The following is an 11733-nucleotide window of genomic DNA, read 5'->3' on the forward strand; positions in this document are numbered from 1 at the left end:
TCATTTTACACATTCCTTTAAAGGAAACATAATATCATATGACTATGATTATTGCAATGTTTACCAGTGAGGTAGGTATTGTGGGAGGAGTTGATAAAGTAACTGGTGAGCGGTTGCGTCATGTCATCACTGAGATCCAAGGCCTCTGGAGGAACAATGCTGTTTTTATCCCCACCCAGAAAACGGCTAAAACCTTCCATGGATATCTGGTCTATAATATGAAAGTGGAGAAGGTAGGGTTTACTTAATAAAAGAAGACTGTCTCTTAAATCTATAGGCAATCTGCAAGGTACTCTTCACTTTCACTTGCCTCTTTCAAGAAACTGTTTGTTGGACTCGTATTTTTCTATAAGATGGCGCACCTGGTCCCTTGTAAGAGGTGGGAAAAGAATCTCGTTGAGTCTTGGATCCCTCTGTTTCTGATTTATAAACTCCATCAGTTGCTCCAGAGTTAAATATGGCTTCCCTTTAGCCCCACTAGAGAAAGAAGGCCAGAAAATGGTTAGTTGACAAAAACTACAGTATATCTAGGAGTACAAGTAAAGCCGGGTATACACACTTGAAATTGGCTACTTTTGTTCCCCATGGTCCCTGGGTGTGTGTTGTAAAGTAGCAACTGCTCCAAGCTCACTCCCGTGATGGACTACAATCTCATGTTTAGTTTACCAATTTGTATTGAGATTGTAGTCCATCATGTAAGTGAGCTTGGAGCGGTGGCTACTTTACAAAACACACAGGGACCATGGGGAACAAAAGTAGCCACCCTCCAGAAGGACGGAAAGTGTCATCATGAATTCAGAGATGATTTAAGGATCTACAGCTGAGTGACACACAAATAAGATACATTTTTGTTATTAGTTAAGGTACTTGAATGCATTTTTAAGATTTAACTCCTGAGTTTAGTGTCACTTTAAGATACTGTGTATGTTGAGTATTCAGATTAAAATCAAGCAAATGTGTACAAATATTTAGAGTTGATGTATGAGCCTAAGAAGAAAGTGGTCTTACACAAAAAAAAGAGGAAGCAGAAATATATCACAAGGGGAAAGACTGTAAAAAGGCGACGGCTATCATGTTTTTCACTTTATCGTCAATCTTTGTGTTTTTCTAAATTTACCCCTAAGTGACCATATTCGTAATGTAAGAGACAATATTCCTACCTTTCTGGAGGACCAATTGTTGAAATGCCATACCTTCGTTAATCTCCAGCTGCTGCCCCGGTGAGTGAAATACCTGCTCCCACAATGGGATTTTACTGATTGACATCAATTTAAAACTATTGATGTAAATCAGTTATTGATCTACATATACTTAAAGGCTTGCATAATGCCTTTAAGTGAAAACACATTTTACCATGCTACCACAAAGCAGATTAACATTAGGCACTTTGTTCAGTGTGTGGCGGTGCCATGCACTTAGTATGGCAACCCGACGCAGAAATATAGTACGGGACAACACACCTGCAGTACAACACACCCCAGTGCACATGGCAGACTTTGCTGCGTGCTGCATTGGAGAAAATGGTGCAAGACCAGTTAAGGTGCACTGTCCTTTACTCAAAATGCGCACAAAAAAACTCTTCTCTGCTAGAAAAAAATGTTTTGGCTGGGAGGCCATAATTTGACCCATTAAATGTGCAATTTGGTTACTCCTGCTCTTAAAGTGAATTTCCACTATTGCAGTCAAATTTGAGAAAACACCTCAATATGTTTCTTATTCACACAGCATACCAACAAATATAAAAGCTAACAGTGATCTGTCCTTTTAGAAAGACTTAGGACTGAATTTTGAGGATTGTGTTTATCATTGAATATGCAATGCAGAAGTCAGGGTTGTAATTCCCTAACCCTTTGTTAAAGCAGGCAGTGTTTAAATCTACTTTACAAATTATCATGAGCCAACCTTTTACCCCTCACAACCATTTCCTAACATTACAAATAGGGATGCACGATACCGTTTTTTTTTGGTATCGAGTACCGATATTTTTCTTTTAGTACTCGCCAATATCGAGTACCCGTGCTTTCGCTGCCATGGAATTGGCTTTCCGGGCAATCAGGAAGCTGGGCGACGGGTAATGACATGCCCACCAGGTTCCTGATTGCTCAGGAAGCCAGCTCCAAGTTGTTTGGCCAGCTCGACTGTGATTGGATGGGAGACCGGCTTCCCAGGCAATCAGCATCAAGCCGGCTTCCAGGTCAATCAGGAAGTCAGGCAGCAAATAATGACCCGCCTCCCGGCTACCTGATTGGCAGGGAAGCTGGCTCCAGGCTGATTTGCCACAAAGCCGGTTTCCAAGCCAATCAGCACCGAGTCATTACTCACCGCCCGGCTTCCTGATTGCCCGGAAGCCGGCTCCATGTTCTCCTATGGCACTGCCAGTCAGAGGAAATCTTTCTTTGACAGGAAGTTCCGGTATCGGGGAAGGTATTGGAGCAATTGGGCAAGTACGAGTACCGATACCAGTATTGGTATCGGTGCATCCCTAAATACCAAGAAGGAGATCCAAGTAAAAATTTTAACCAGTAAAGTCCATTTCCACCTTTGCAGAGGTATTCTTAAAAAACATAAGCCAGCAATATATACATTTACATTTTTTGTTAGCTTTCCTCTTCATATCTGCATGGAAATGTCAGCCTCTGTTCTGTGCTAAAAATGTGAAAATATCCCACAAGAGCCCCCCCCACGCTTCCCTGGACAGTGTATTGTGTATAAAGGCAGAGCTAATGTTTAGTGATTGTGTTACAATGGGTGACAGGGAGGGGTGCAGCTGATTACAGCCTAATTAACATCCGATGCTGGTGTCTGACTGAATTTCCTGTGGAGAAAATTTTTAATTTTCAGGCTTCAGGCCTAATAAAACCTTCATAAAAAAAATGAAGAACGCCTGCAAATGTGCACACATATACATCATCATAGCACCTCTTCATTATTACCACAATAAATGCAAGTCACTTACAAAAGGTTGAAATGGACTTTAAGAAGCCAAGAAACCCTAACCCAAGTAAAAGCAATTCAAACTGGAGGAAGCATTTTTGAAATGTTTTTTTTTTTAGTCTATGCGATGTGAATGGGAACACGTAACAAATATAAAATAGGTGTTATCCTAGTTTGGCTGCAAAAGTGGAAATACAAAGTGTGTTTTAAACCAGAGAAATAGGAAGGCTGAAAAAGTTGTTGATCTTGTTTGGAGATTGCCATCTGCTTGCTGCAAGTGGTAAATATAGTTACATAGTATTTCAGGTTGAATAAAGACACAGGTCCATCAAGTTCATGTCCATCTAACCTTTCATATTTACCTGATTAAATACAAATGTAAGCATTATAGCACCAAACAATTAGGAAAATATATTTGAAAAGTCAGTGTACAGTCTCTTTAATTCATCGTCAGCACTGAATTTTCTGTCATACCGATACACATAACAATAAAAATAAACAAAAACATTAAAAAAGAAAATATGAAACAAAAATAAAACAAACAGCAATGCACCATTTTCCATCAACTCACTTCTCTATTAGGATCTTATCGATATCTGGCCGTAAGCATAGCTTATTTAGAAACCGTTCAAAAATTTCAAGGGTAAATTCTTCTGGTTTGATGGACTCACCCTGAAAGGGAGAGAAGATGATCATGTCCAGTTTGTTTTCAATTGCAATATTAACACGAAAAGGCAGAATGAAAAGTAAGCAAATGTATAATGCTCAGTTAGACAGCAACTGTGAGAATGTTGTGACCCTGGGAATGAATCTGTGAGTCAAAGCTGACAACAGCTGCCAAGGGGTTTTGTTTCGCTTTCCTTGGGGCCAAAACTGATGGAGTCTGTGAGATGTTGAACTTAAGGGATGTGTTCTATTTTATCTTCATTAAAGCAGAACTCCGGGAAAAAGCTAAATACAAAACTAAACAACATACAGCGGTGGACATTTATCAATTCTGTCAAACAGCAAGGCAATTCTAAAGCTGGCTATACACCAGTAGAATTCTGTTTTTTTTTAAACTTTATTTTTAGAAGGATTGTTAGTTTTCTACTAGTTAATGTGGTCAAATAAACAATTGTTTTTGACAGCAGTAATGAAAAAAACCTGACAAAACAGGATGGAAGATTTTTCTCGAAAGAACAAAATTCTAACAGTGAATGTGGTTTTGTTTGGGAAACTCCATTCATTTCCAAAATCAAATGTTAAAATCAAAGGACATTGTGAACGACATTCGTCAGGTCTCTGGTAGCATTGGTGAATGTTCTGATGAGATTTTTCATATGAACAGCTGCTCTAAAGTAGCAATGATAACTGACCCCGACCACTTCTTAATTGTGCCGTCTTTTATAGTGAAAACCCGTCTCATCTTAGGCCCCGTTCACACCTGAGCGTTTTAACGCGCGTTCCTACGCTCGGTAAAACGCGCAACAGGTGAAAACCCATGTTTGCCTATGGGCATGGTTCTCACCTGCGCGTTTTACCGCCCGTTCGATCGCGGGATAAAACGACATACGCCCAAAGAAGTACATGAGCTTCTTTGGGGCGTATTGACGCCCGTATCCTGCTGTTATCAACCGGATACCCCCTCGGAAACTCGCGTTTGACGCGTGTTTCTTTTACCGCAAATCGCGGTAAAACCGCGCTGTAAGAAATGCGCGGCAAACGCGAGTTTCCAATACGCTAAGGTGTGAACCCAGCCTTAAGTGATAGGTCTGTCCCAGAACTCTGCAAACTGTAGCTCTTGGCTGCCCAGGAGTACAGACGAAGGGGTAAAAAAAACCACTGTGAACCTGTTGCATAGATTTTGATTGTGATTTATACACCTCTGTAAACTACTTTGTCACTTTAGTGTTTCTGGGGCTCAGCTGCCTGCTAAATGGACAGAGAGGATGATGCTGGTCTGTGGTCCATATTTATATATTTAAGTGTTTGACTGGAGTGCTGCTTTAACTGTGCAACTTTATGGATAAGGAGGATCAAAGCTACACCAGAATGATGCCATGTATGCATACAAACCTTGAACTAAATGTTCAATATATGGAATTAACCTCAGACATAGCACAATAACATCTGAATTATGCAGTGGCGTTTAGTTTGCCAGCCCTTTCAATGTTTGTAATATATATATTTAAATATCTGTTTTTCATGGGGCACTTAGAACAAACAAAGGTTATAGGATCAAATGCAGGCTAGATTTTTACTCTGGATGTGAGTTCCCCTTTAAACCACAGCCATCATCAGCAAATGAAAAAACAAGTAAATAAACACAATACATTGGGGTTATGATACCTTAGCTTATCTGATTGCATAGTTCTAGCGTGTAACTATGCTGATAGGATCTGATTGTATGGCAGTTAGGTTAATGGTCTCATATGGTGTCACTGCAAAGATTTCATCTCATTTATAACCAAAATCAGAATCTGTGCCGACTAAAACAGAAAAGAGCTACAATGCCTCTAGATGTGTCCATTGTGAAAAATGAATACTGTGTAAAGTTATTATAAAAGGCAGTATCTGCAGATTTGAGACAAAATGAAAGATTAATAATAATACCCGATTAAAGTTCAGACCACAGGACTCCAATGCAGTTTCTACTCTCTTCTTGTCAGCGGCAAACATCTTAAGGATACTAGAAAAGTGCGACAGATGTGTTAAAATAGCAGTACAACAGCTTCTCAATTGTATATGACATAACAAGTTAATTTTTTTACAAATTGAAGAAGCATTTGCCATTTTAGTAGAACCTGATAATGTGTTAACTCTGTTGATGCCTCCAGACAGCTGATCACAAGGTTTGTAGTTTGTGATGTATATTGTATTGCTGCTCCTGGCTGATGACACACACTGGCTTAAGAGGCCTAGGTCCAATAGATTATAAGTGTACAAAAGACTGGTCCCAGCGGGATGATACCCCATCTACACTGCCCCGTACACAATGATGTCATAGCATTGCAGCACTAGGCTCTTAGGATTTATTCCTAGCAAGAGAGTATACAGCTCGAATTTGGGCTGAGTCAGCTAAGTGAAGGGGTCAATCTGCATGATTTACAATAAGCGACATAAAAGCTGCAGAACATATGATATGTATATGAATGATAAAGATCAGCAAAATAAACTAATAATATCCAATAAAATAAAATGACCAAACCAGAAAAATAAATTCAAACTAAGGGCCCACACACACTAATACATTTTTTATGCAATTCTCATTGTGCAGATACTACATTTAAATCTACCCCTTAAGATTCCAAGTTTAAGACGCAAAGCTTGTTCTGCAATATTATTAAAAAAACTGATGGACTTCAACAAGGTCTAAGAGAAAACATATACAGATCAGTCATAATATAACCTAGTGGAGTCCATGCCCCAATGGATCAGGGCTGTTTTATGGCAGAAGTGGGACCTACTCAATATTAGGCAGGTGTTCATAATGTTATGGCTGATCGGTGTGTATGTCAGCAATGTCGCATCAGACAGCAATGTCCCCTCCATGAAAGTCAGCAATGTCCCCTCCATGAAAGTCAGCAATGTCCACTCCATGAAAGTAAACCAGAAATGTATGATCAGCGGGTGGCACTATATCACTTATTTATACATACCGATATTGAATAGACACATCTCCCATAAAACAAGTAAGACATCTAGGTAAATAAATCATCTACAACTTCTGTATACTCTGCTCTTCCGCCAAGTGCTTTTGGCATATTTAGTAAATACGCTGACTTGTCAAAGTTTGACACCTGAGGATGCAGTTTAGCCGTTTGTACAGATGCCACACATTATTCCCTGAAAACATAGATATACTGGAAGGGGATCACTCACTTCTTGACTGGTATTCGTCCATCCTGATTCAACTGAAGTTTTAATTTGGTGTACCTGAAATATGACATAGATATGTTAATTTAAAGCAGCACTCCAGGCAAGCTGCTAAACACATAGTTGAAAATATAAATATACTGTATATATTACATTATACATTTTACCATTTACTTGCCAAAGGATTAGAAGTCTGTTTAGCCACTGCTGTTCTTTGCACCCCTTGCCACACTGCACATATAAAAGATCTATTACTTCGTAGCTAAGTTCTACACTTTTCTGAATCCCATACCTCTTAATAGGACAAAGGTGACAATACCAATTCACTGCCCATTTAACATGCTGGGAGCTACAAAGGAAGCCTGACTGACTGACTCAGGAGATAAGTGTGTAACCTGCCTGAGTGTGTAGTAAGTCAGGTGTGGGTAAATAGGAAGGTTAAAAAAACTATACAAAATTACAAATCCCTTGGCCGATAAAACAGTTCAAATATTTGCATGTTAGATGTCTAATTGTTTGTCAAGCGAGAATAAAATCAATATTTCAACAACTATGCAATATTATACAAACCACATAAGTGCCAACAAGAAATTACAAAGAGAAAGAGGACAATAGAAGCAGATAGAATCTAGAGCAATTGTCTACAGCAGTGGTTCTCAACTCGTGGGTCGCGACCCAAAAGTGGGTCGCGACACCCTCTGCAGTGGGTCGCGGCGTCATGTCTGAATAGACCGGCCTGAGACTGAATAGAGAGGGGGAATTTGTGGTTCAGTCTGTGGAACCTCATGTCAAACTGTCCCCTCTCTCCCGGCCTCCCCCGGGCTCTATAACCAACCAACTTGTCTTTTTTGTTTGTTTAGTTAAGCGTTGAAAATAAAAGATAAAAGCTGATAGGACAACAGCTCCAGATTCTGTCTGCTCCAGTTTTGAAAAAGTTATAGTACTTTGAACATTTGACCTTTCTATTGTTTTTGCCTAATTACCTCGGTATATTAACCAACTCAATGGACATTACAAATGAGTTCTTCACATAAAATACAAGTTAAAACGGTAAACTTTTTTTAGTTTTGAATAGAGTAGGGAAGGGTTAGAACCAGGGAGACAAACACAACCAACTAACAGGGACAGTTTCCTGGGGGCTGAAGAACGTGTACCAAATATATATACCAAGAAGCAAGTTTGCGGAGATGAGTTGTAAATGTTTAAATACTTTACAAGCTTAACAAGATGACTGCTGCTCTGTGACATTGATATTAACCCAACTAAAAAAAGAAATACCATGCCATCATCACATTCCTCATCATTCCATACAAAAACAACCCATTTCACAGTTTTGCTTTCTTCCATCAATGACTTCCTTGCATTCAGTGACATCTCAGAGCCATAAAGAAAGTCAAGGCTGGCCGAAGTTTTCACTGACTGCGGGTCCAGCTCTGAGGTTGCCACTGGCTGTGGGTCCAGCTTGGAGATTGCCACTGGCTGCGGGTCCACTTCGGAGATTGCCACTGGCTGCGGGTCCAGCTTGGAGATTGCCACTGGCTGCGGGTCCACTTCGGAGATTGCCACTGGCTGCGGGTCCACCCCGGAGATTGCCACTGGCTGTGGGTCCAGCTCGGAGATTGCCACTGGCTGCGGGTCCAGCTCGGAGGTTGCCACTGGCTGCGGGTCCAGCTGGGAGGTTGCCCCTGGCTGCGGGTCCAGCTCGGAGGTTGCCCCTGGCTACGGGTCCAGCTCTGATTGTAACTTCACTCGTGGCCACCATCTCAACATACTGTATATAATTTGTACTGGCCCTGGAGGCAAATGCCCCACTGCTGCCAAGAACAGTACTCCCCTGCTTAGAACCTTAACCTCATCAGGTTTGTAATGCTGTCTCTGTCCCTGCTGGAGAGATTCACCATCTATTTGTCCTAGTGAACAATTTCAACAGGAATGAAAGTGAGGGGAAATCAAAAATACTGAGTTGTCACCAGAACAGAAATCTTTAAAAGTGATAACTGTCCAAGAGAGGATTTCCCCCACATGTAACTATTCCTACTACATCCAAAAGGAAAACAAAAAGTTGTGGCTTTAGCTATTTTAAAGAGACCTAAAGACCTTACATTTAAAGCTTAAAGTATAGATCGTCTGCTGTGACAGGACACATGTTCTCTGTCAAAGTGGAGGATCTGTTTAGCAAGAGTCATGAATTGGCTGGCTCTGCATGAATGGCGCTCTTTGACAGAGAGCACATGAGTCACTGCTGCAGCTGTTCAGTTGCCCACAGTCAGAGCGAGCCTGAGTGCTGATAGCCAAAAGCATCACACAGGTTTTAGAAGCAGCTTAGATTTTAGGACATCACGGGGGATATAACATATATTCGATTTTCATTATGCTTTTTCAAGTAGAAGCAAGTGCTGATAACACAAAGCACAGCAGGACTTTCTTTTCATTTCAGCAAGTTAGCAAAGCAAAAAAAAAAAAAAAATCATCTGCAACAGAACATGATTAGCTGCAACAAAACATTTCACTGCATGTGAGGCAACCCACAAACACAACATAGTGATAAACAAACATGCAATTTTGAATTGAACACTTATTCGGCAAAGAAAGATCATTAACCCTTTTGTTGCCAGGCCCTGTGCTCTACTATGAACCTTGGCTGGCAAGACCATTTTAGCAATTTTACCTTCTTTTTAATTTCCAACTGCAGCTTTCAAAGTTTGTAGAAGACCTAACCATTTTCTGAAAGTACAGGAGCGGTCGAATAAAAAGATGGTGCTACTAATTTTGTAGGTCCCGCAACACTTGTGCAAATGTTTATCAAATCAATATTTTTGATAAAAATATACTAAAATCATTATCCGCGCACATTAAAAAAACATAATTTACACTAAATCTAAAACATAAAACTGTACAGAGGTAATAAATAACAGATTTGTACATTTTAACTTGCGGCTTTTTGAAAAGCTGTAAAAAAATTAAAAATGAAGGAACGCAAAACTGTAAATAAGTAATTTATGCTAAAAATGTGGAGGTTAGCCTCACACCTGTGTTTTGGTAATGCTTATTCTGCAGTGCCCCCTGTGCACTGTGTGTTGGGGTGTGTTGTGATAAAATGATGCAGCCATGAGCTGTTGTACATGTATGATGTGCGTGTGTATGGGGGTTTATATCTTTTTTAGCAATTTTTTTAAAATCACAATATTATTATTTTACATTACTGTCTGAGGGCTTTGGGGACATATCAGGAGATATTTCCCTTTTGAGATAGAAAAAGAGATTGAGGACACAATCTCCTTCTCTGCAGCCCCAGCACTCACTGAACAGGAAGCACTCCGTACTGAGGCTTCTTGTTCACTCACACACTGAGGAGGCATACTATGTTTACAATGTTCCCAATCATGAATGAACAGGATGTGATCTGTAACGCTTCCTGTTCATTCATAACTGGGGAGATAGTTACTACCTCCTCAGTTATTGATAAACACTGGAGTGATCAGTACTGATCACTCAGGTGTTTGTTCAGTGAAGAGGATTGGTAAACATTAGACATATTTACTGATCCTATGCTCTCCATCCTGAACTGCTCTGCCGTGCCTGTAACTGGATCCTCCCTCCCACCCCCAGGCTCACTCCTCCCCACTGGGCGGTGGCCCCATGCTCCGCTCTGTGTCCCCTCTGATCCCTGCGGTCTCTGCTGATACAGGTGTGGGAGACTAGCGTGAATCACAGGGGACAAAGGGGGACAATGTAGGGGAGCAGGTTGCAGGCTCTCAGTGGGGAGAACCAAGCAGTAGTAGCGGCAGTAACAGGGCAGAGGGGGGTGGGGAGGGGAGTAGATTAATGCAAGTACATTGCAAGTACATTGATGTCACTACGCTTGTATTCCATTGAAATTACAAGTCTCTCTGCCGCAGTGATAAATGGGACTTAGTAGTTTCGCAATTCATAGATCCTGTCCAAGGGTCTGTGAATGGATGATGCGGCTGTGTGGGTGGAGCCACGCACAGCCATGCCAAATTCAAACACCAGCAGCGGGGACAATAACCATGCAATTCAGGTAAGTGGGGGAGGGTCTGCGATCTGACTCAAGTTTCATGTTACACCCTAAATATGGGTGTAACATTAAACATGGCCAGAAAGGTGCACTTAGCATTTAGTGCAGGCAATCTTTCTTAAGCTGCCCATACAACTTACCATCTGTACAATCTCTGTACAATTTCCTCCAGATTTACCAATACTATGTATTCGGGGGCTTCATCTAAACAGTAAGTACAATTTCTATTTCACCAGGCAGACCTTTGCTCTACATAGGTGTTGTTTGATCTAAAATAGATTGTACAATCAGAATCTAACATGTGTGATCACTTTAAGACAAACAGATTTCTGAAAAGAAAGCCCAGCACTAGCTCTGTACTACATCGCTATCCTTACTAGCAGAGCAGGAGGGAGGTGTGCCTTTCAGTGGCTCAAAAAAAAGGAGGCAGTTAACTATCGTTTCCACGTTTTCAACAAGGTGAGTAAAGAAAACTTACGCTTTTTGCAGAAACGCATTCCGAGATGAATTCTGTGCCAAAATATTTGTGGCCAGTTTAAAAAGTCCTTCTGTCCAAATCTAAAACATACAGGAAAAAAAATGGTAAATGTCTTTTATATGGCCAGTAAGGGCTTGCTTATATCATGTGTGGTGACTTGTGTTTTTCAGCACCTGATCAACGCCAGCCACTGCAAGGGCATGTAGAAAACACTGTGTTGAAGTGGGTTGCGGGGCAGTGTGAACACAATGCAGATATGCTGCATTTTTCTGCATCGCACCTCATTTGTCGCCACACTGCAGCTGAGCTGCGGTAAATACAAATGAATAAAATGTCACTTTGACATTTAAACGAAAAAAAACCCTAAAAAGCAAACAGTGCCTTGTGTTGTAACAACCCCCCCCCCCCCCCCCCCCCCCACCTC

At 40.9% G+C, this 11733-nt stretch overlaps 1 protein-coding gene across 1 annotated transcript in view; it reads right to left on the reverse strand.

Moving 5' to 3' along the window:
* The window catches only part of PLCB3 (phospholipase C beta 3), a 144221-nt gene that overhangs the window by 32774 nt on the left and 99714 nt on the right, over positions 1–11733 (reverse strand). Inside the window, exons 5-10 of the mRNA XM_018564933.1 lie at positions 11310–11389; positions 6799–6852; positions 5530–5605; positions 3506–3606; positions 311–477; positions 65–211 (exon numbers count right to left, since the gene is read on the reverse strand). Of these exons, the coding sequence (XP_018420435.1) occupies positions 65–211; positions 311–477; positions 3506–3606; positions 5530–5605; positions 6799–6852; positions 11310–11389 (625 nt within the window). The remainder of the gene's footprint in view (positions 1–64; positions 212–310; positions 478–3505; positions 3607–5529; positions 5606–6798; positions 6853–11309; positions 11390–11733) is intronic.

Source organism: Nanorana parkeri, unplaced genomic scaffold (assembly GCF_000935625.1).
Source record: "Nanorana parkeri isolate BGI_ZX_2015 unplaced genomic scaffold, ASM93562v1 scaffold25, whole genome shotgun sequence".
In the NCBI taxonomy this organism is placed as follows: Eukaryota; Metazoa; Chordata; class Amphibia; order Anura; family Dicroglossidae; genus Nanorana; species Nanorana parkeri.